Below are 25,138 nucleotides of genomic sequence, written 5' to 3'. Positions count from 1 at the left end.
CCCTGCAGTGTGCGTCTGTGTATTCTTTGTGTGGAATGGCGGGTGAAGGGTACCCGCTCAGATAGCTCTATCTGGGTGCAGCATAGCTCTCTTATCATGTCTCACAGGGGGGAGGGCAACCTCTCTGTACTGCATAACATGACGAAACCGCCTTCTTTTAAATGATGCAGCTCACGTAGTTTGAACTCTGTGAGTGTGTGTGTGTTTGTGCATCTCCAATGGCGGGTATCGGTGAGAATAAGTGTGTGAGGTGGAGAATCCAACTTGTGTTGTTGGTACAAAAAGCATTAAAAAAAAGAAGAAACATGGCAGAGTGTCCTTACTGTATGTGCCTTAGAGTGCATGCAATGACTTTGACTATTTGTCACAACATCAGAGATTTATGTGATAACATTAGATCAGTGATATGACAAACAATCTGCATTTTTTTCTACTATATATTTAGGATTTTATGCAATTAACTTTTTTAAAAATAGCCTAATTGAATTTAATGTCTAAACAAGAGGAGTAATGCACTAATTTCATCTATATATGATTAGTATAAAGTACATCTCTGCTCATCTTTAAGGGAACTTTAACATAAAAAATGTTGGCAAAATAAATAAAAACTGACTCACAGTGGTAGAGGAAGTGTTCAGATCCCTTAATGAGTAAAACTAGCAATAGCAAGTAAGAATATCCCATTACAAATAGAAATTCTCAACTTGACTCAAGTAAAAGTACATGCAATGATATGTTTTACATATAAAATCTTAATCTGCAGAGTAACTATAGCTGTCAAATAGATGTAGTGGGGTAAAAACTACTATATTTGTCTCTGAAAGTTATTGAAGTATCTCGAAATTGCACCTAAGTACAGTGCTTGAGTACTTTCCACTTCTCCTGACATAAATTCACCATGTGACCATGGAGGATGTTTCAGAGAAGAGGCCCTCGATGATGTACAATGATGGCATCCTACAGGTCTCCCTCCTCCTGCTGCTCAGTATCAGTCCTCTGCAGAGGGCTCTTATCAGCTTGGGGATGCTCCACCCACCACTGGGGATCCCCTTATCACCTCACACACAACCTGGACAGGACTACTGCACAACACACTCTTTACACACTGTACAAACCCATATCCACAGACTGCCAGCCAGCCTGCACCGTACTGTATACAAAACCCATAAGACTCTAATCGTGTCTGAGGACCGACTGACTGCTCAACTTAGCAGCCAAACACAAACCGCAGCAAATTGTGTGAGTGAGCTGGGACTTGTAGTGGGAACTTGTATACAACGATACGACAGCGAGCTGTATTTAGAGCTCTATGAAGGCAAGTGACCTCCTGCTTATAGACAGTCCTGTGACAGAAAGGTCACAAGTTAACCGCCTGCCACAGCAAGTGTGCGCCTGTCAATAGAAAGATGTCCTCTTGTGGTGTCCTTGAGCAAGAGACAGAACTCCTACATAATTGCTTACTTACAATAGGTCACCCAAGACACAATACAAACTGCAAACTCAATGAGATGCAATCACTGGGATGAAGTACTGAGTGAGGGTAACAGTGGGCTAAAAAAAACCCAGCTGTGCACTATTGTACATGAGTGAGGTATTTCTTAGAAGAATTTTGGCTGATGACTGGCTCGTTTTACTGTAACTAAAAGCTCGGTGCAGATGCAAAGCTCTAAAAAGAGTAAAGAATCATTTCTGAAAAGTGAGGCAATTTTTGTTGCTGTTGTATCTTCTTTTACAATAACTTTTTACAATTTCCATTAAGCGACAACTAACTAGTGTTTTTTTTTTTTTTTTACGATTTTAAAATTGCAATGCATTTCATCTTTAAAATTTATAAAAAGTGACAATATCCATTGCAAGTTCCCAAAAAATGTCCAACTAATAGTCCAAACCCAAACACATGCTACTTACAAAAAACCCAGCAAATCGTTGCTTTTAAGCATTTTTCCATCATAAATTACTTAAAGGATTGAAGGTGAAAAATTGCAATCAATTTCTAGGAATTGTCCAATTGGTTAACAACTAATTGTTTTAATACTAGTTTACATTTGTCTGAATTTGCCAAAGCTACCACTGACACATAAATGATGTACAGTAACTGTATGATCAGTCATATTATCAGCGTTACCATTGAGAGGTACTGGACATAATTCTGATATCAGGTTGATACCGAAGACACATTCTTAAGCTATTATTGGCCTCTACTGATAAAACAAATTATGTTATATTTTGGCACCGCTTGTTCTTTCTGTCACCTGTAGAGGATAAAATCCTCACTTCATGGTCCAATAAATACAACATTTTCCTGGCAGCATGTTATGAACTGATTACCGAGAGGCACTGGGTAATTTCTCAAAAGTAGAGAAATGTCAAGAAGGATGATAAAAAAATGCCAGCTGGAGTTTCTCCATATATTCAAGTAATGCTTGACCTCAGGGAAGGGGGGAAAAAAAAACAAAAAAACAAAAAACAGCCGCATTACATTTCTTTTTTGCTGGAAATTACAATAATGCAATATGAGTTTTCGATTTCTGTGGATGCAGCGTTGCACATAATTGCTTTTGCAGCACTTGTAAAAGTGGTTAAAAGGTGTGAATGAGATTTTTATATGTATGTTTTGCTGAGTTAGGATATACAGTAATGAAGGAAATTCTCTGAAGCCACAAAACAATACCTTGTTAATGTGTGAAAACTTTTTTCTGCTGCTTGTGATTTTAATTGACTGCAACCATTTCTCTTGTGTGTTGTTACAGCAAAACTACACCGTAAACAAGTATTTACAATGTAAACATCAAATCAGCACCTGAGATTAATAATAACACCAGGAACCTTTTCCCCCCCAGCTGCACATTACGTAAACTTCCATGTTGACGCCTGCACTCTGAGGAGCACAACACATTAGCTGGCAAGGAGTGAGCACATTATTCTGAGTAGCACCGAGTCAGATGGAAAGGATGAAATAGGAGATGGGTGTGGTCGAGACGTGTGTGACCTACAGTGTGTGTATGAAACTGTAGCAGCAGCAGCAGCAGCAACTGGGAGAAGTGAGGAGAAGTGAGGCCTGTGGTCCAGCAGAGAGTAAATCTGAGACATAAACACAAAGTGGAAAGAGATCAATATGGAGGGTGGAGAGGAGGAGGAGGAGGAGGCTGGTAACTGCGCTGAGTGACCATCAAAGTCTGCAGCTTTCTCCTCAAACTGCCAATATCAACATCAAGCTAATTATCACTCATGAATTTGAACAAGATGTAAGAAAATAACAAGCGTAACAAAACTCTGTTTAGCATAATCCATACTGCGCCATCATGTAAACAAGCTCTGAGGTGGGCAGAGAAAAAAAAAAAAAGCACTGTTGTGGTCAATATTGTTTTGACTGGAACAATACTGCGCCTGATCTTGCGAGAGGTCATAAGGAATCGATAGTAAACTATTCCTGGAGTGTGTTTACACAAAAGTCCCTGCTGGTCCAGACATGGCGACACACTCACACTTGTCCTTTTAAGGGGAATGAGGGAGAAACTTTTGTACAGGGAACAGATCATTTCAAAGGCCATGACACTGTTTTCGTTCAAGGACTTTTTATGTATTCTTAGGTGCTGTAAGACAGAGAGAATATATAATAGTGAACCTGGGCTTCGGTTAACACCAGTGGACGAATGTAACAAAGTAGATTTACTCAAGTACTGTACTGAAGCACAAGTTTGAAGTACTTTACTTGAGTATTTCCGTTTCATACTACTTTGTAGGCTACTTCTGCTGCACTACATTTCAGTGGGGTGGAAATATGGTACTTTGTAATCTACTACGTATTTATTTGACAGTTTGAGTTACATTACAGATTCAGATTTATCATACAAAACATGATTATCAAATAAAATGATGCATTGTTACAGAATAATACTTAAAATTAGCTCCACCCAAACTACAACACTCAACTTTAACAGAAAAATTACATTTATTCATGAATGCATCAGTAATAATAATTCAGCTGTGTAATATAGGTCTATAATAACACTAACAGAGGTATTTTTCAGAATTATTAGTACTTTTAATACTTTAAATACATCTTGTTAATAATCCTACTTCATAATACATAAATTACATTTTCAATGCCGGATTTTTACTTGTTATAGCGTATTTTCATATTGCAATATTGCTTGTGTAAGTGATCTAAATACTTACTGCTGGTGGATTATAAACAACTTTTAAGGAGCGCACTTTTCCACGCGCAAACACGCACAGTGGCGTCATTGTGCGCAAATGTCACTATCGCGCCTGCTGCGGCCTACTTACTGCACAGTCAGAGATAACAAGAGTGAAAACTCAAGAATTCAAACAAGATGAAGTTAAATTAAAACAAAAAGCGACCACTTCTAATAGCCGGGGAACATGTCATCATTTAAAATAAATAAATAGTCTGAGATCATTTGAAAACGACGTCATTATTTAACATGGCAGCTTGGTCCAACAGGTGGTTTGGAGGAAACTTTTAACTCCCCCCATTAACAACGGCAAACAATTGTAGTCTACATGGAATGAGGACCATTTAGTGACCGGTGTCAGAAACTATTTGGCCAAAGATCAATAATTTCATTTAACAATGGCGCATTAGCAGCGCCTTAAATTTACACTTACTTGCTTCTGGATGTTGTCCTGTCCCGAAAGTGTTTATGTTGAGCCTTCTCCCTGCCAATAAACCAATTATAATCCCATTGAAGCTGTAGCGGGGTCCTGGTCAGAGCGGAGGGTCTCCACAGCTCGAGGAGGACACGGTCCTGCACGGGGGACGAGGGAAAGGGGCTGTAGGCGCCGCGCGCTCCACGGTCATTCCCGAAAGCCAGCGACTGACCCACCCAGCCGGGTTAAAAATAAAGTGGGCGCATCCAGTACATGATCTGTGCGCGCAGGGGACGCACATTCCTGACAAGAGCTGGTGACTCTAAATGGCAGAGACACTTCTGATCTCCTGAGCACTTCCCCCCCCCCTCCCCCCCACCACCACCCCACCCTACTCCACTCCACTGCACCCCGCCCCGACCCTCTAATCGCACACATAACACCCACCCACCCCGCTCACCCACCGAGACCCTTTCAGAAATGTCACCTCCACTGCCGCCTGTGTGTACAGTATGTGCCATTTAGACGCAGAGCAGCGAGGTGCTGGAGACAGATACCCCAACATTACAAAGGATGTTCATCACTTAGTGAAAACACTTGTCAGATATAATGTGACGCACACTGTTAAGACAGAAACTTTTTATACTTGTTTACTTGATTTTAAGCTCGAGGAATTTCTTAAGAGCAACTGTCAGTAACTTAATATGAGAGCAAAAACACCTCTGCTATCAATAAATTGACACTTGTCTAAAAGCAAGTCTTCCATTAAGATGATTTAGGTTAGAAACAACAGGAGGGTCATTTTTTAAAATACTAAAAATAAAGTAATAAGATTTTAATCACTAACAGATTCAGTAAGAAACAGTTTATATTCTCTATTATTTCAGTTTCTAGAGGTTTTGCAGTAAGATGGCACTTACAGTATATTATCAGTATGTGTCCAATAAACATTTTTAGAAGTTAAATTAAGTGAAGTTAGATTCTGTTTTGAAGTCTTGGACCAATAAAAACAAAATGTTACTAAACTTAAAATTTTACTCATACTTGACATTTTTCAATATCTGACATGACGTCTGGTTTTTGGTACCAATAAAAGAAAAGAGTTATTATAGATTCCCTCAGTCTATGTTTAGGATATAAATACTCAGAAAAATATTTTGTCTGATATGGTTTTTCCACCAAAAAAAGTTCAATTATCTAGTTAAAAGTGACATCTAAAGCCCACCTTCTTCAAATTATCGTTCAAAGCTAAATATATTTCTTAAAAACTTGTCTGGAGAGGAATTCAATTTCAAGGTGAGCACAGAGAAATGTTCCCTTTTCAACAGGTGAATGTGAAAACAGCCTTCTAGTGTCAAACTCTGCACATACCTCATTCTGCACAGTGAAAAATGAAATTAATTATAATCAGCAAATTCTGATTAAAATCACAATCTACTGTTGACAAGTTATATAATGACTTGGTAAGTCTTGTAAGAGGCCTTCACATAAAAACATTGATAAACAAATCCAAAAATGAGAAAACGACAGCTCATTTAAAAATACGTATTGTATTCATGGCCAAACACATGGCCACATTACATCTTATTAGCAACAGGAAGCAGGGTGTTTATAACAAAATACATTTACAATACATTGTACAAACATAAATAACAATGCTTTTTCACACAATGAAAAACACTTTATAATATATAGATGTACATTAAAAAAAAAAGAAATCATTACAAAAAAAGTTGTGACTGCGTTCCTTCACTCTGCGTCTTCTGTATTTTTGTTCCTTTCTCTTTGGTTCCCCCGGCAACGTCTTCAGTCACCAAACTGAGCGCTGCAGCTGCAGTGCCAAAAAAGTCCTGAACCTTCAAACTACTGTAAATAATATGGCTTCATATCTGGATACAGCCGACGCAGCTTTGACTGAGAGCAGTCCTGTCTTTGATCAGCTTCTGCATAGTTTCAACACTGTACAAACTAAAAATCACCTTTTTTAATATCAACATTGATAAATGCATTAACAGTTTTTTGTGCAAGCAGCTGTAAACAGCATCATGCTTTGCTCGTATAAAAAAAAAACAATCACACCTATAAAACACATTCAACAGCATTTCAAAAAGAGGGCAGGAGGAACAAAATAAATACTAGAAACTTCATAAAGTTGGTGAGAACAAAAGCCCTTAAAACCCAGCTTTTGCAGATTTGGGGTACCATATAGTACTACTGGGAAAAAAAATGGAGGTCAGAGCATCTTCCCTGGAGCTTGGTTGGTATCTTCAGTATCTTACTCAACATCACTTCAGCAGGCCAAATGCTTCCTGAACCAACGACCTTTGATTGAAAGTTGATCAGCCTACAAGCTCTTAGACTTGTTATATCCAAAAAGTTCCCAACCTTCCGACTCCTTCTCTCCATGTTTATGTTACAAAACATGTTTTTGGACTACATTTTCTGCAGAGAGAGTTAAAATTAGCAGAGCCTGCACTGATAAACACAGTAACTCTGAATTCTTAGCATTCCTTCAATACACCACCTCTACTATCCAACACATAGCTTACATGCCTTTGTCCTTTTTTGCTACTGCGGAAGGACATTTGAAATACATTTTCAATTAAGGTCATTAAGCGGTTAAGATTTGCAGTTCCCAGGTAAATAAGTAGGACAATTCAGGTGTCACGTGGTACATCCTCACTACTACTAACATCCGCTTGCTAAAATGCTCACTATGACAATGCTAACTTGCTGATGTTAAGCAGGTATAAAATGTACAATATCCATAAGCTTAGCGTAACATGTTAGCATGTGAACATTTGCTATATAAATTAAAAGTATTGGACAAATGGAAATTTAGAAGAAGTCTGGATATCAGTAGAAAAGAAACTCACATGCGTTTCAAAAACTTTCCCTAGAAAGTGAGCCTCAATCTTACAGCTTTCATTTTACTGTCATATCTGTCAAATCCCGTCATCGTCGAGCCAACGAGGGTAAAACAAAGCATTTAAGTTTTTGCAAAAACTGACTGACCCTGGACCTGGCACAGAGTGATGCTGCCTTCTGTATATGGTTTGAATCTCAGCTGTATTGACATGTTCTTGTCTATAAAACTGGCTACATCTATTATACACAGACAGAAAAGACTGGAGAGGAACACTTGCATAGAAAACATACATATCGTCTAATTAGTGGTATTTCTTTTGAGTGTTATCTTGCTATGCCTTGTTGTCTCTAACATATTTAGCTTTCCAAGTTAGCAAATGGTAGAAATCAGAAGACACCATATTGCTAACAGGTATTAAGGGAGATAAATAGCTGGTATTTATCAGATTATGAAATATTTATTAAGATATTTCATCATATTGGTGAACAGATCAAGTTGGGGATCTTGATAACGGGTCATGGCAAGTCATTCCCTTAGACTTCAAACTAATCTTTGGTATAATAGGAGTATGATTGTTAAAAGCATTCACATACACGTACAAAAATACAGTTTCAATTTTTTTTTTTTTTAAATACCTTCATACAAAAAAAAAAAAAGCTGCTTCAACTTTGTAACTGGAAATCGAGATAACAGTGCTCTTAAAATAGAAAAAGTCAAGTAAAAAAATTTTTAGGTGCAAATTCAAAAAGACAGACTAACTCCACGGTGGAGAGAGTTAAGTCTAAGTGCTCACTGCTGATGCGTCTTCGTGTGTGTGTGTCTGCGGATTTACGAAGCGAGGAAAACGTCAAGATCGGCGATGACAGCTGCTTGTCTCCTGGCAACAGTGTTCAAGAGTCGGTGAGGAAAAGATGGAGATCCGAGATCAACCTGGAAAAGATGACGACAGTTAATTCACAAAATAACAAGGCAAAGACCAGCCTGTCAACTATGACTGTATATAGTTGTCATATCTCACCTGCAGAAGGTAGACGACCCTGGTGACTTCCTGTCCACTTCGTCTGACCGGCTGTAGGATCCAGCAACTGGGCATCATCTCCCCTCGGACGGCATCAACACTGGGACGAGGCAGAGACTCCTCGAACACAGACTGCATTGCCAACACGCTCAGGCCACCCTGGGGCAGAGAGAGAGAGATAGAGAGAGAGAGAGAGAGAAAAAAAAATCATCAATAAAACAGGCAGTGCAGCCTTTTGATCAGCCGAGAGGCAACTGTTCACTGACACTGATAACCAACAGCTGACTTGCTTTCTTCCACACCCACTGCCCCTGGGTCAGCGTTGTTTACGCTCCCTGTCGTATCTGTGAGGCAGTGCTGAACAGCATGACGAGTTCCTAAATACCTGTTCGCATGTTCTACATTTTGTGGATGAAAAACTCAATGCTGCGCCGCTTGCTCTTAAATTGGTTGTAATTACAAGAGGCAGCACTGTCCTCTCCTGATTTCACGCTACACTAATATGACAGTAAATGGAATTTTCTCCTTCAAACTACATTGCGATTTTGTGTTTGGCTATGCTGCGAATGCTCAATGAACCCTGTACAAGGGCAACTAGCAGTAATCATCAGGACCGGCTGGTTGATTTTGCAGCTGTGCTTACCTGTTTTGATTCGGTGCTAATGCAGCAGAAGTCCCGCGGCTGGCTGAGGTGGCAGGTGGACGGATCTGTTAATATGTAGACTAAACAGAAATACAGAGAGAGAGAGAGAATGCGTCAGATGGAGAAATATGGTTGATAAAAACTTGTAAATAAAAGGAAAATATGGAAGAACTGAAGCACTGGAATAGAACAATAGTGCTTAAGAAGCTTAAAAAGCAGTTTATCTTTCAGTTGTCAGTAAAAAGAGCAAAATTTGATGTATTTGTAACATGATATAATAATAATAATAATAATAATAATAATAATAATTAAAAAAACCCTATATCAGTGTGAACACAAAATCAAATAGTCAAAATAAAACTTTTGTAGAGAATAAGAAACATTTGAACAAAGCAGAACATATGAAGATGCACTGTAGGTATTAAATCTAACATACTGCAGGTGTGAGAATGGAGTTGGTCATGCAATACAAGAAGCTTGTCAGTGATGAATGTGACTGTACTGTGCTGTACTATAGATAACTAATGGATGCAGATGCATAATTTGAAACACATACATTTGCGAGGGTCGGTAAATGCCTTGCAAAAATATAAATAATTTTGCAGAAAAGACAAAAATTATAAACATTTTCTATATTTATATTTTGCAAAAATGCATGTTTTTTGCAAGGTAAACTCTCTTATCTGTATCTCATGAACTAGTATGATCAGAGTAGCTGATTTAATAATAAATATCTACTACGGATTGACTATAAACCTCATTTGGGATTTCAGAAAGTTTGCTTCAAACATGTATTATATGTGACGGAGAATATAGACTAGGCAGGGACATTAGCTCACCCAGCTGAGTGCTGTCATCTAGTGGTCGTGTCCAGACAGAACGGACTGACTGATTGTACATGTGGCTCTTGGACAGCTGGCAGATAAGGCTCCACAGGCTGTCAAGGGGTCTGTCCAGCTCCCCGGCCCCCATGAAACCATGGACAGACAGGCTGGAAGAGGGCTTATAGTAAGCCTGGATGCCTCGTTCTTCTCCCTGGTATCTGAATAAACATGGACTTAATATATTAGCACATGAATGAGCCGCTTAATCTCATCTAAGAGAGATTAAGCTTGGAGAGAAATCCTGAGAAAGTAGATCCCGTGGTTGGCGATAGTCTCAAGGACAGATCGTGTTTGGATGAGTTTAATAAGGGGAAATGATTAAACTCACTTCCAGCCTGCTGTGGCCTTGCCCGTCATCAGGTTGCTCAAATCCCCAGAGGAAGCAAGTCGCACCTAAGGTGAAAGAAATTTACAATTTGATACAAATGTCTGAAAGTTTAGATTACAAACATGGATAATCATTGTACAGTCAATGATTACAAGTGCAGTCCAAAGACATCTTTTCTCACACTACAAGTTTTTTTTTAGAATTACTTCTGAATTGTGTATTACCTCGGCTAGAGCTCGACCGAGGAGACTGGATGTGATATCCTGATAAGTTGTGGATATGGAAGAGGAGGAGCCGAAGGAGGCGGTGCGACGTCGAGTACACGTTGGGGGTGATGGAGATGAGGTCATCACCGGCTCAAATCCGGTGACAGAAGGCTCGAAGCGGACATCTAATAAAACACAAGGAAGTTAACATGGAATTTAGATACAGGGAACCACGTAGAAGCTATTCAAAGTTATCTGGAATCATATCAAAATGAAACCTATCACTGAACCCAAATAGGTATTTATGCTGAGATGGTATATGGGCATTTATTCTTGGAATTGGAAATATTTAACATACTCCTGATGGCTGTTTTGCCAAAGTCTGTTTGTGAAACAAAGTTCAGTCCTTACCCTGGGCAGACAGCCAGGCACCCTGTGTCTTCACACTTTGAGGACCACATATAGGAGGACGTGTCCTGACCTTCAGCCCTTCATCCTGGAACCCTGTAGTCTAAACCAAAACAGTGACATCAATACAGTTAGCCTGTGTGTTGCTCAAAAAGTAAAATCACAACAAATACATGGAGATTTTATCTTTTTGTGAGGTATTTATTGAGTCTAATAGATCTGGAATGGGATCCAGTCATCTTGAATTTCAGTGTATTTATTCTTTATCAATTACTCAAATCCTCTGTAATGTGTAACATCAGTGCACCAACCTGTCCAGTAAGAACTGGTCTGCTGCAATGCGAAAGCTGGACAGTGTTGCCGCTGTTGTACCCAGACGTCGGTCCAGAGGAAAGGCTCAGGCTGGATCCTGTGCACAAGGTGCTGTTGCTGATTCTTGTCCGATGTCTCAGGTCATCCTGTCACACACATAAATGGAGATATCAGGGAAAGTATATGCATTACTGTATAATGTTACAAATAAAAATGTAAGTTCCTAAAAATCTACAAACAAAATATTTTATTGACCGTTCATATTTAATGTTTACATCAATAAACCTATGACAATTTGTGTTTGCAGTTAACTGTTGAGCCTAGCCTAATCTAGTAGCAAGTGAGCTGGACAAACTGAAAAATGAAATACTTTTATCAAAAATCCCATCCTATCTATCTGGTGCCTCAAGCAAATTGACTCATGATGATGTCTGATGTCTTTATTGTTGTTTTTGTGACTTATGACAAATCAATTACGTCACTGCAATGACAAACAAACTGACTTTAACTTCCTGAGACAGGGCCTGCTGCTGAAGCCTCCTCTTCTCCTGCTCGGTCCTTTCTCTCAGTCGTTCCCGTGCCTTTGCGATCTCTGTCCTGGCTTCCTCCCGGGCACGGCCGTAGTCACGCAACAGCTGCTCAATATCAGACGGGCACTGGCCCTCTCCTCTTGGAGGGTCTGGTATTCTGTCAAATAGATAATTGGGTGAGATCTCAGTCAAGAAATGCAAAACAGCAGCTGCATTTAAACAAATATAATAAACATGTTACAGAAGTTTTTCTGATTAATATTTTATGTTGGCATTTTCCATAGAAACCTGAAAACATTTATGTATTCAATTTAAGACTACTATGACCACGTTGTTATGAAATAGTGAAAGACCCAGTGTCTTACCTGGTGCTGTCTATCACCTCTTGACGCAGCTGTTGCAGATAATCCTTACGCCGACTGGGCGTGGCGACAGAAACCTTGGAGGAGGAAACGGCCTCTTGAGGAGAGGAGCGAGGATGTTTGCTGGGACTCAGACTACGAGCTCTCCGGTAAGTCTGGAGACGCTCCTCCCTCTGCTGCCTCAAACCCTCAATGCTCCTGCGATGTCTGAGAGGAAAAGACCACAAAAGCAGAAATACAATTAAACCAATAAAGGTCAAAGAAGAGGCTTTTAGCACATTTTACAAAACATTTAAGTCATTATTCCAAGATGGGTGCAGTGGCTACAAATAAACAAAGTTCTTCACACACTGAACCGGATTTTACAAAAATATCTTAGAACACAGCTTGGCGGGAAATATTGACTTAATATTTATAAGTTTTAGGGCTGGACATCCCACTTCAACACCTTTTTACTACCAACCGAAATGTGTCTGTAGTATTAAGTATCAAAAACAGTAAGGTATTGAAAGCTACACAATTTTAGGATGTTTCCTTGTTTAGGCAAAATTCTTGTATAGATGCTTGTATTGTGTTATCTTATTTGAATTGTCATCCAAACAAAAGCCCAAAAAAGTTGTATAATATTAAAATTAAAGAGTATTTGAGTCATGTGTATCTTTACCTGTCATACAGCTGCTGATTGGTAGGAGCAGAGGTCGGTGGCTCCGGCTCCTCTCTGGACCTCGGGGACAGCATCTTTAACAGAGTGTCTGTCTCTCCCAGGCCGTAATGGAGCTTGGCCTCTGTCAGCTCCACAGTCAGCGGCGTGGGGTTCATGCTGAGGTTGACTGTAGCCATCACCTGCTCTCTCTCCTGTCGTAGCCTCTCTATCTCTCTCGCCCTTCTGTCGCTCTGTGCCATAGACTCCGCATTTGAGCCGTAACTCTCCATCTCGCCCCATTCGGCACAGTTTCTGCTCTCCTTATGGTCGTTTTTAAAACTTGTGTCCAGTTTGTTGGGGAGACTCCAGCGCTTTGATTGTTGATGGTTGATGCCTGACCAGTTAGTGAATTTATTGTGCATAGGCAGGTCCTCGGGGACTTTCTCGTGTTCCGGACACATGGACATGCTGGTGACGGGTGTAATGTTCACGAGGATATCTGTGTTGCACTCACTGGGTGCCAGCGACACCATGTCGTCCTCTTGAAGTAGAACAGTCCTGTCGCTGTTTGGGGAAGGATTGTAGGCGTCGACACAAAAATCTACAGAATCCACGGCAGGTCTTGGTTGGGTTGTGTAGTTTGGTGTTTTGCTATGTCTTGATTTAGCCAGCTGTTCGTGCACACCAGTCTGTTTTAATATGGGAGAGATATGGTTCTGCATGGGTAAACCATCAGTAGAAGTCTTGACAGGGCTTGGAGGACAGGTCATCTGCCATTTGGGACTGGGCTGGGTGTTGCTCTTGTCTTTACAGGCAATATTTCTCCTGTCAGTGTCTGTATATCTATCCAGTGATGAACTCAGGCTTGCAGAGCACTTATCAGAGCCTTTGGGGCTAGAGCAACTCATTTCACTCACTTTCTCGAGTGATACAGATTCTGATTTTCTCGAGGAAACATCACAATCCTGTCTGGGCATTTGATCATCTTCTGAAATAGATGTACATGCTGACTGTATGCTAGAAGGCACAATAAGGCTTTCTTCCTCTGAAGCATGGTTTGTATTCCCATCTTGATATTTTGGAGGACAAAGTGTGGAGTGTTTTCCTCTCTGATTCATATGTAATCTCATTCCCACAGTGAGAATGGGAGACGATGCACGATCTGTGTATGTAGGCTCTTTCTTTGAACGAGGTGATGGATCACCTCTTTTAGAAGGGCTGTGATTTTCTTGGTGGCTGTTTCTTGCTGATCTGGGGGTGATTTCAGAGACTGCAACACTTTTGTGGAACAGTGCCTCAGGCGTGCTTTGCTTTGGGCCTCTTGAAGAAGCAGATCTTACACGTCTTCGACCTTCAGCTGCAGTCTTCATAGGTGGTGTTTTGACGGGGGCGTTCTCTGATTGTATAGTAGACCTTTTTGCTGCAGAAGAGGTGTTAAACCTCAGGTCAGGCATGCTCTGTATCTTTTCCTGTGTGTTAGCTTTATTTTTCACCACACAGTGAACATCCTTGTCTTTCGACACACTAACAACCTCAGAACCAATCACTTTGACAATCACATTGACCTCATGAGCTTTGGACCTTTCAGTAGATGTTTGATGCTTTGCGATTTCCTTCATTGCTGGTGTTAAAGGCCTTTCTGTCTGGATCCCAACATCTACTGCTGTTTGAGTTGAGCAGTCTCTCTTGGTGCTGTCTTTACTCTCACTATAGGAGATGCTGATATTTGACAAGTTGACACTCTTTTGTGGACTGGACTTGAGGGCTTCACCTGTTCTCATTCCCTGGACGTCCTCCAGCAGGTCTGAAGTGCTGTCGATCAACTTTGAGAGTTGGACTGACATGCTTTCCATACTGGCCCACGTTGGAGATTCTTTAATGTCCACTTTGTTTTTCTGTGTTGCAGGTACATCAGTGTTGCTCCTTTTGTGCCGCTCTTTCCTCTTTAAAGCACTACTACTGTTACTACCTTTAACCAGCATTGTCTGAAGGCTACGCTCAGTTTGAGTGCCATGTTCGCATGTCTTCCTTCTTTGGGCCTGGGTTTTGTTCGCCTGAGACTCTTGCTCAGATGAGTAAACAAACATGATTTCATCCACGTGACTGGAGTTGTTACTAAAACCGCTGGGAACATCGTTGTTTGAAGAACTACTGTTCATTGTCGGATTGGCTGGGTGATTGTGAACATCGATGGATGTCTGTTGACGTGGCGTAAGCTGAGATGTTTTGTTGCCTTGTTCTTTATAATCCTCCATACTGCTGAGTGTACTGGAGAGCCCCTTGTTGGTGGCGTAAGTGCTGAGATGGGAGTTGAAAGGAGAGTTCTGCCCATTCAAACCATTGTCAACACTACAGCATCTTGTTATACGTTTTTCAGTGCTGTTTAAAAGGGGAGATTTACAGGAAAGGTCAGCGGCACTTCCAAATGCTGGGTTTTTATAAACGTGTTGGTCTGAGTCCTCGTCTTGCCACTGGTGAACAAAAGGGTTGATGTCACTAGAGGCAAAATGCATGGGGGAGTCCTGCGACTTCAGTGTATGTTGTGGTTCGCTTTTCTTTGCAAAGGGAATGATTTTTTCGACAGGGGGTAAAGAATGTCTTTTTTGGCAATAATTTCTACTAAATTGAACCTCATTTTTAGAAGAACAAGTCTTCACTTTACATTTTCTCATTGACACTGTAGCAGAAATATCTGCATCATTGCTTCTAGGCTGTCTGACTTCTAGTTTGCCGGTACTCTCAGATCCAAGCTTTCCCCGTGTAGATGAGAGTCTGCTGTGATGTACTCTGGAGGTTATGTCATCCTCTTCATCTGATGAAGACTTAACAGAGGAGTCAGAGGAAGAGGTGGGATGAGTCTGGATCTTAGACCTTCTGAGCCTTTTAGACTTGGCCTTTTTTGATATAAGAGCAGAATTACCCTGTGTGCCGGTAGATGTGTTTATCTTGCCCTCTTGCGGCCTTACAGACCCAAAGCAACTTGTATTTTTGACGCCATTTCCCTGTGGCATTTCGTGTCGGGGTTGTGTAGAACCAGAAATACTTGTTTCATATTTAGACTCTGCCAAGCTCTCTGGCAGCTGCACTTCAGACTGGGTCAATATCTCTTTGTCATTTTTCATTACATCATCACCTTTGCTGTGGGTTTGAGCATCTTTATCAAATCTGCACTGTGAATGTGGCATATTTTGACATTTGTTTTTGTAATTCATATTGACGACAAAAGTCTGAGCCAAGTTATTTGAATGGGTTTGCGGATTGCTGAACTGATCCTGTGCTCTGATAGAAGGTTTACCTCCTAGCGTGGTGTCTGTTTCACTGTCATCATGGCCAGGCTGCTTCTCGTAAGTGGATGTATTCTGGTCGCTGTAATGGTTCTGTGGTCTGAATTGACTGACTGCTCCATCACAGAACTTTTTCACAGCCCCCAACATGTGAGGGCTATTTTGGATATGCTGTTTGACTGCCCTCGGTGAGTTTTGTTTGCATGAGTGACAGTCCTCATCTTCAACACTGGATGCGTCTTTCATACTGACATCCTTTACATATTTACAGCAAAGGTTCACCTTTGTGCCACCGGTGGTGTCAGGTGTTGCAAGGGATATTTGGGGAAGTTGTGGGCAATCAGAATTCAAAGCAGGGGCTTCAGAGCAGCTCTGCTGGTCCACTCTTTTTGAACAAATATCACCGACGGTAGGATTAAGATGAGAATTTTCTTTTTGTTGACCTGTGTCATCTTTCTCCACAGCATTTCCTTGAGAATCAATACATGTTCTTGCTGAGGTGAAATCACTCACTGAGGACAAACTCGTTGGTTGCAAAGTTGGGTTGCCAGGCTCCTCAGACTCTTCATGGCCATTCAGTGTCAGATTCGATTTAATATTTTTGGTTTCTGCAGAGGAGTTTTGAAAAACACAATGATCATTTACCAGCTTTTTTGATGTGCCATCAGAATAGCTCTGAGCATGGTCAATCTTTTGTGTTATTTCAGTAGACTTAAGAGTGTTGTCGTCATTGTTAGTGCCCAGTTCAGCTGGTATATCTGATGCCAGGTGCTCACTTTTGTCCACCGCGTTTTTGCATGTCATTCTGTCCAATGAATCTCCACCGAGGTTTGTCACTTCTTTCACCTGATCACTTCTCTCACCTCTCTGCTGTTTTTCTCTCCATTGATGTTCATCACTTTTATAGTCGAAATGACATGTAGATGATGACAAGGCATTCAGACTCTGACTCCTATTCCTGTCACAGTTGCTGCCAGTCAATGACAGTTTCATGTGCTCTTTCACAACTTCTGAGATTCTCAGGTCAATGGCGCTACAAATTGCCTCTGACTGACATACATGTTTTCTATTTTCTTGATGTTTTCCCGTTTTATCAATTTGGGATTTGTCCTCTTTTGATACTGAAACAACTTCTTTAATTGTTACATCACCTTTTTCAACTACTTTCTTCTCTCCCACAGAATTACCAGTATGAGAACTTTTGTCACCACTTTTAAACCCACATTCATAGTCCTCAAAGATCTTACAAATCTGTCCAAGTTTCCTGGACACAGGATCAGAAACTGGCAACACCACTGAAGCCACTGTATCTTGTCTAACGCTGCCATCAGCATGAGCAGAATCAAATCCAGGGCTGTCAGTTTCCACAGGAGATTGTTCTCCTTTAGAGTCACTGGTGTTGTTATTGTCATCAAGCCAAATATCATCCTGGCTGCCAACTGGTATAGAGCAGAAAGTCACCGACTCTCTGCTGTTGCTCCTTTTTGGAATTTTCAGGCTGCCCATGAAAGCATCCTGCTTGTCTTTGTTCCTCTTCCTGGAATTTTTACAAGCTGATTTAACAAGTTCCTGCTGTAGTGCAACATACTGCTCAGTGCCTTTGGCTTCAACCTCATCTACTGTTTCATCCCTTTTGAGGGATACATCTTTGGTAAAATCATATTGGTGTATATCTTTCAACGTTTCTGTTGCACCATCTAGATTGCATAGTACATCATCTTCAGTGGACGATTTTAAGGCACTTGCAGTGTCAAACATCTTGTTCAATACTTGACCTTGCTTTGTAGGATTTGTAGAGAAATGCTTTTTTGTTTGACAACCTGAGGTACACATTTCAGTGTCAGAGGACATCATAACATCAGCAGAAACCATATCAGGTCCATCAGTAAACACCTGAAGCAATTTTGATGCTAGTTGTGTGGCGTGGGGTATCTCAGTGGGTGACACACAAGCAATTCGATTTGAGATGGGCAAAGATGGTGGACTTCTGTTGCTGTTGTCATCTGGAGTATCTGTAAAAGCCTCTTGCATACTTTCTGATTGCTCTAAATCTTTCAGATTCTGTGATATCAAAGCATCATCTGGTGTTGTTAGACTCTGAGAGTCTTGAGTCTGCACTGTTATATTTACACCTTCAGAGTTGGTGGATGTTGAGCTTCTAGATCCGCTCTGTCTGTCTGAGTCTGAGAGGTTCATACTGGTTGGGCTGGGGCTGCTACTGCTGGTCTCTACACCTCTGAACATCATTTCTCTTTGGAAAGGTAGAGAATCCCTGTGAATCCTGGGACTGTCTGCTGCATCGGTAGAGGACCAGGCATCAGTGAGAGGCAACATGCTTTCTGACTCCCTCACACTACAGCTGCTCAGGGAACGGGGGCTACATGTTGAAGTGGTTTGCATGTTACCAAAGTCCTCAATCATTTTGTGAACAGTGTCTCTGCCTCTACAATCTGCTGCTAAGGGGTTTTGAGAAAGGGGTTTCCTTGTAGCACCAATATCCCCTCTATGTCTTGTTTTTGGGGAGCCTTGCTGGCTCCAGTACGCCTCGGCTGGGATCACCTGAGGTTTCCGACAGCTATCCCGTTCTAAATTGATCTCTTGTGTCTTGTTGTGCACCGTGGATGAATGGGAGGCATCTGTCACCAGTGAGTAAGTTGGAACCACTGTTTGGCTAAGTCTCCTCACTATAGAGTGTTTTTCACAGCTCCCCACAGCCAAGGAGTCTTTAGATATCTCACTGTCTTCGCTCTCTGCCTCACTCTGAGCCGCTTCCTCATGTCTCAGCTGCTCTGCTAGGGCTGTTGCATAAGCAGAGGACAGAGAATCAAGAGAGAAAAGGCTCTCGCAGTCTGACGCTCCTTCATCCCTCTCTACTTCTGCTTCCCTATCATCTTCCTCCCATCTGACCAATTCCTGCTGCCTCTCCACCCATCTGCCAGTCTTGTTCATCAGGGTCTCTGTACTATGCCACCTCCTCTGTCTAATGTTCTCAAACAAAGTCCTTTGGTCAAGCTCCTCGCACGACACAGCAGCTTTAATGGTACATTTACTTCTGCTCGTCTTGGTATCTTTGAAGCTCCTGTCTCTTCTTTGTCTCCAGTGAAATTTGCTTGCTATCCTCCCCAGAGCTTTGGGGCCTCGTCCTCCATTTGCACCTGACGGTGGTTTTCTGAACACTTTTGACAGAGCTGTTTTTAACCTGGGCCCCACAGAGCGAGGAAAAGATTTCCTGATGGTTTCTAGTCTGTTGTCATTAGCATGGGCTGGGGTTTTTACATTCATACAAGGGACAATCTCAGAACACGGTTTGTCTGTTGTGGATCCTTGCATATTTTCTTTGCTAACTGGCTGCACAGTAGAACTAAGTGGTGACTTCAGAGTAATTGGTGAATTCTGATCTGATCTCTTCTTAAAAGACAGGTCTCGGTTCGGCAGCAGGGGTTTTCTTTCTGGACGTTCCCTGCAGGGCTGAGCTTGGGGCGCCTCCTTCGTGGTTTGTCTGATGTTTTCAGAGGAGCCGACTCTACTCTGGCAGGCTCGACTTTGTCCTGAGAAGAGAGTGCCGGAACAACTCTGGGTCCTTTCCCGAGGAAGGCACTCATCCGAAACCCACCTCCTGCTGCCTATGGAATCAGACGGTATGGACGAATTGGAAGCCAGCTCTGTGGATCTGTTTCTCTTCAGGAAGTGTCTGTTGATAGGAAAAAAAATAAACTTCAATTTAAAAAAAAATATTTATGATCTACATGAATATAGGAGGTGGAAGCAACCATAACTGATTTATACATTTTCTCTGTGGGTAGATTTCCTGATCTAACTACCACTGAAGAAATTTGAACCGTACTAGAACTCCATGTGCTTACCTGAAGATAGGGGTGTGCTGTGGGTAGAGCCGGGACAGAAGATCTGCTGAGAATGAATGTCTACGAGAAACAAATGGTCGTCCTCTGAGCTTCTGGGGGGACCCCATCTCGGGAGACTCAGGGCTGTCTGGTCCTGGAGGTAAGGACTTTTCTAGCTGCTGCAATTCTCTCTTAGCTTCCAAAAGATGCCGCTTGCGAGCGATTCTCTCCAGCTGGTAGTGCAGTCTTTTCCGACGGATGCGGCTCTCAGCACGGCAGAGGGCGTGATGCTTCAGTAACTCCTCCTGTACCGCCTTTTTCCTGGCCCTTACCACCTGGGACGGACGATTCACTGTTAGACCTTCCTGATCCTCAGACGCCTGACTTGTTAGCCGCTCCAGGAGGGGTGCAGGGACGAGGTCTGTTTGAATTCCAAGCTCTTGGGTGACTCTATGTTCTACTGCTGACAGACGCCGTTTCTCCTGCAAAATCCACTGCTGGACTGTTGGATAAAGATTCACAAAAAGTCGAAGTCAGGAGTGAGTGGAAATCTTTTACAACCATAGTGCCCAGCATTTATCAATATACGAATTTGCTTAAAATAATCTAGAATTTTGGCTTTGATTTTGAAAGTAAGTTTGTATTTATGTGAGAAATAATACAATAATAACCTTTATCAAAATGTGAGAGTGTGGAAAGAGTACTTACTCTCACTGTGCTGCTGTCGGAGATGGGCCTGCTCCCTCTCCAGTTCTCTCTCAGCCCGTCTTTGCTCAGAGTGAATCTCCTGTCGCAAACTCTCCACGTAGCGCTGCTGCTCCTCCACACGCTGCCTAGCAGTAGGCTCCTCACTGGGGGAGAGACTGGCTCCCAGCTGCCCTTGGAGCTCCACTTGTTTGTCACTTCAAAAGAGGCACACAGAGTCACAGTGAAACACAGACTAAGAAACTGTGATGGAAAGACAAAAAAAAAACATCCAGGAAAAGTAAAGCAATTATTATTTTACCTTGCCTAATTTAGTAGTTTGGTGGTAGTGTAGCAGGGTCAAAGTAAAAGGTTCTGTTGGTTTTTAGTTTAGCATCTCAACAGTAACCAAGCAACAACTGGGAATGTTCACAAGGGTGGGGGCTAATGGAAACACATGCCATCTCCACCAACTGGAGGGAGACATGCATGACATTTCTACAGCATGTACACTGATGTAAGACTTGTACCTCTAAATAAATATACAGGCTGTAAGTTGGCAGAAGATCACTCTGTACATCAAACACATACACACTGATGAATATTGTCCTGAAAAGATTGTTGTGTTGTTATGGTCATTTATTTTTTTGGGGTAGTATTTACCTGTGGTCAGAGGTCAGGGGGCAAAGGTCGATGTAGGTGCAGGGCATGCCACCTTCGCTGGCCTGAGAACCAGAAATAAAAAAATAAACAACCACCACTATCGCTATTCTCTGAAGAGATAAAGAAAATTTTGTGCCTGCAGCATCCCAATCATCTAGTTGACATCAATATTATCTTGATTGCGATCATAACCGACGGCATCATTTTTATTTTCAGCTGAGCAGCACCTACCCGTCTGCGCTCACGGAGGACAGCTGCCTCTGCTGGGTGGTTGAAGCGGAACTTATGCACTCCTCCTAAGGTGATCACTGTTCCTAGAGACAGAGAGACATATCCTTTGTTACACGCTGTGCTCATCGTGTAGCAGTGTAAGCTAAGGGCAGGAAGTGTGTGTGTGTTGCAGTGTGGGGAAGAGTGTATGTGAGTGTGTGTCAATGTTCTCAGGATGACTCGGTGTATCTAAGGTTTAACATTAACCTATATGTGATATCTATGCATCTTTAAGTGTGCGTGCATATGTAATTGTACATTAACCTATATGTGACATCCAGCACATAGCCACAGTCACACAGTAGGCCTTAATGCTCACAAGTACCGTCCCTGGGGTATGCTTTCATAAGGTTGAAAATGACAGCAATTCTCTCAGGATACCAACACTACATTTATTATTTATTCTCATTAAAATACAAGTTATAGGCCTTCACACACACACACAAGGCTCATATCACAAATTAAAACATGAAACATTTTGCTTTTTACTTTCATTACAAAATATCCAATCTGTGTCACGTGTATGTAAAAACTGCAATGGAAACAAGACTGTGTAAACAAACTGATTTGTCGAGGACATGAACTGACCTTGAGCCAGTCTGCAGGGCTCAGTAACCTCCCTGTCGTTGAGCAGGCAGACGCAGCCTGGCAGCGGTCTGAGCGTTACCACACCTCCGTGGTTTTCAATCTCACAGCTGGCGTTGCCCTGCAGAACTAGAAACAGAATGCAGAAACACAATCACACACACACCGATTTTAGACAGCTGTGCTGACGCAGCCTCTGTACTACTAAATATATTCAGTGCTCAATGCAGCATTTAATGAAACGCTAACGGCCCATTTTATGGCATTTCATATTTTACTATGAATTCTCATTTAAGTAAATATCACGATGAACTGTATGTATGTGTGAAAAGCTAGCTAGTAAACTTTATATTCTACTTTTGTCCATATTTAATGCTGCATGTGTTGTATGTTTACTCTGCAATAATACATAGCTGTGAGAGGCTCTTGAAATGGAAAACAGCTGAGAAAAAAAATATTTTTCTCTGAACTCACTGTACAGTTTGAAAATTAATATTACCGGCTGGATGGGTAAACATGGAGACCAAATGAATAAATAATACCTATTTGTGGTTCTTCAAACTGATCTTGAGGTCCGATGCGGGTAACACCTTCCTGTAACAAAAGACCAAGTTTTTAAACACGGCAGCTATTCTCAACATCCAAATAAGCAAAGACACTGAAACACACCAGGGTTTTCGCCAGAGTATTGCAAGCCTGGCAGCCCGCCGGGCCTAACCATTAGGGGAATAGAGAGAGAGAGCGAGAGAGAGCGAGAGAGGGCAAACAGGTGTGCGATGGTGAGGCTGGCGGGCGGAGCAGAGAGTATGAAGTTAGCAGTATAGCTCTGAATGTAGCAGTGTACAGTTTAGGCTATTTATTGGTGAATAAATGCTACAACTCCTCAAGACCCGAGCCAAGTTCCCATGTCTTGCTTGCCACCCAGCTGAAGTGAAAGGGGTTAGCCCCGAAGTTAGCGACAACTTCGGCCCAGGCTCACTTAAGGTGGGCCAGCTATTCTTGTTTTAGTGACAATCTCAGCCGTTCCTCTGAGTTTTGCTCAGCCCCCTCGCATTTGACCGCAGGGCCTAACAACGTTTCTGGCGGAAACCCTGCACACCTTGTGCATACTGGTCATTAGTTGAATGCGCTCAAAACACAAGAGGACTACTGGATATCATGGCAGCAAATTTACACCTTGTTCTATGAAGACCTATTGTCCTTTCACTTCTAATCTTCCACTTAGTTGACAGAAAAACTATCATTTGCTTACTTTGAAGTCTTATCTAATGGGATTAAAGGCTTTCATATATGGTGTCAGGACCACATGTGCTCCCAGGTGGCCTCAGCTCTTCACATGCAGGAAACAGTGTAATTGTCAGGCCTGAGGGTATGCTTGTCATTGTCAGAATCAGGGCAGCTTAAGCTCCCCTGAGTCCTAGCCTCAGAACTAAGAACCTCTTATCCAACCAAGCTTTATACATTGCAGAAGACACACACACACACACACACACACACACACACACAGACACACACACACAGATGGGAGATCGACAGAACAGTTGGAGGGTAAAGTGAAAAGAAAAGACAATCAAAACGCACCTTTTCTCAAGAGTTTTTCTAGCAGAACAGAGATAAATAGTAGGAAGAGGAGGGGGGAGGAAGAATCTAGTAGACAAAAAAAGATGGTTTTAGTCAAGACGGCTGACAGAATCAGTAACTTGAGAAAAGAAGAAAGAAAAGAAGTAGAGCAAATGCAAAGAATATCGGTTCGTGAGGGTTTGCATTATGTTGTTCAAGCAAATGTGTATTTTCAGTATAAGAAAATATGTGGGAATGAGTGATGCATGTCTCTGGGGATGAATATAAATCTACAAAGAGAGAAACAGATTGAAAACAGACACTTCATATCATCCATACATCTAACAGGACTTGTATAAAGATATAAACTCCAACAATTATACTAGTAATTCTCATGTCTCAACTAACATTTTTTCTAATATTAACACTAAAGACTATAATAACATCACATAAATGACATAAAGAAAAGGCCTCATTTAGTAAATAATACCAAATCTAACACTAATATCATTTATACATGGACACTATTTGCCTCCTTATGATCATACCCTGAGGTGATAGAAGACGACCCCAGTGCTGAGAACATCTCCATCGAGGGTAACCAGGTGTGGTTGGAGGGAGTTGATGAGGAAACCGGCCTGGTCTCTGTTGATGTCCACACTGTACTGCTCCAGCAGCTCCTTCTTGTCTCTCCAGCTCTCCGACCAGTCCTTCGTGAGCTGCTCCACCTGAAGGGGATGCACGGATAAAGACAATGAAGGAAAGTCATGAAGAAAGGAGGATGAAACCAGAGTAGTAAAGTCTCTGTTGCATCAGCTACTACTTCTACTGCCAGTCCTACAACTACTGATACTAAGACTACTGTTACTAATAATATGACAACAGATTGTTTGTTATATTTAGATTTTTTAGACATCCATAAACACAAATATGCATAAATGTTAAACCTCTTCAATTGCAATGTTTGATCTAAATTTTCTAATTTCTTCTTAACTCGCTTCAAAGTTGCTAGGGGGGCAAGTTGTAGTAATTGTAGTTGTTTCTATTTTATTAAAACATTTTAAATGAAATATATTTCTCACCTTTTAAAAAAAGGCTTAAAAAGGTGAAAAAATGTATGTCATTTGGGTGAACTGATCCTTTAAGAGTATATCAGGCAAACATTTTTTTTTTTAAACTGACGGTAATATTTCTGTGTTTGGATCTCATCTAAACCCTCACAATCCAAACTGGAGCTTAACCAGAGTTGCGATTTGAATCACGTTTGTCCGTACAACATATGTGATGATGAAACTGCCAGTCAAAGGATGATGCAACTTATTACATTCATGCCCCGGATTTCTTTTTTGTGAGATATCTGTCAAACTGATGAAAAATATTCAACTAAACATAAAAGCGCTCCGGCTTGCTATATCAAGGACTATCAATCAGGC

General features: G+C 41.5%; 2 protein-coding genes across 4 annotated transcripts in view; both read right to left on the bottom strand.

Annotated features, from left to right (window-relative positions):
• Window positions 1-4,952, bottom strand: part of sptb (spectrin, beta, erythrocytic) — a 44,667-nt gene extending 39,715 nt beyond the window's left edge. The window contains exons 1-2 of one of the 2 annotated variants that reach the window (XM_067613636.1): window positions 4,633-4,952; window positions 2,994-3,081 (exon numbers count right to left, since the gene is read on the bottom strand). The gene's annotated coding sequence lies outside the window, so the exon portion shown is untranslated. The remainder of the gene's footprint in view (window positions 1-2,993; window positions 3,082-4,632) is intronic. The other variant, XM_067613635.1, reaches the window with a different exon arrangement.
• A 1,193-nt stretch (window positions 4,953-6,145) lies between these two features.
• stard9 (StAR-related lipid transfer (START) domain containing 9) overlaps window positions 6,146-25,138 on the bottom strand; it is a 45,258-nt gene continuing 26,265 nt past the window's right edge. For both annotated transcript variants that reach the window (XM_067613263.1, XM_067613264.1), the window contains exons 15-32: window positions 24,254-24,433; window positions 22,688-22,739; window positions 22,149-22,274; window positions 21,522-21,604; window positions 21,291-21,352; window positions 20,652-20,845; window positions 19,965-20,445; window positions 12,839-19,792; window positions 12,178-12,381; window positions 11,786-11,969; window positions 11,282-11,428; window positions 10,974-11,073; window positions 10,581-10,747; window positions 10,357-10,421; window positions 9,984-10,186; window positions 9,145-9,224; window positions 8,502-8,660; window positions 6,146-8,413 (exon numbers count right to left, since the gene is read on the bottom strand). In XM_067613263.1, the coding sequence (XP_067469364.1) occupies window positions 8,312-8,413; window positions 8,502-8,660; window positions 9,145-9,224; window positions 9,984-10,186; window positions 10,357-10,421; window positions 10,581-10,747; window positions 10,974-11,073; window positions 11,282-11,428; window positions 11,786-11,969; window positions 12,178-12,381; window positions 12,839-19,792; window positions 19,965-20,445; window positions 20,652-20,845; window positions 21,291-21,352; window positions 21,522-21,604; window positions 22,149-22,274; window positions 22,688-22,739; window positions 24,254-24,433 (9,543 nt within the window). In that variant the 3' untranslated portion in view covers window positions 6,146-8,311. The remainder of the gene's footprint in view (window positions 8,414-8,501; window positions 8,661-9,144; window positions 9,225-9,983; window positions 10,187-10,356; window positions 10,422-10,580; window positions 10,748-10,973; window positions 11,074-11,281; window positions 11,429-11,785; window positions 11,970-12,177; window positions 12,382-12,838; window positions 19,793-19,964; window positions 20,446-20,651; window positions 20,846-21,290; window positions 21,353-21,521; window positions 21,605-22,148; window positions 22,275-22,687; window positions 22,740-24,253; window positions 24,434-25,138) is intronic.

The sequence above is a fragment of the Thunnus thynnus genome, chromosome 16 (genome assembly GCF_963924715.1).
Source record: "Thunnus thynnus chromosome 16, fThuThy2.1, whole genome shotgun sequence".
Classification (NCBI taxonomy): domain Eukaryota; kingdom Metazoa; phylum Chordata; class Actinopteri; order Scombriformes; family Scombridae; genus Thunnus; species Thunnus thynnus.
The sequence above is the reverse complement of the archived record's forward strand: the minus strand, read 5'-3'. Positions and strand labels throughout refer to the sequence as shown.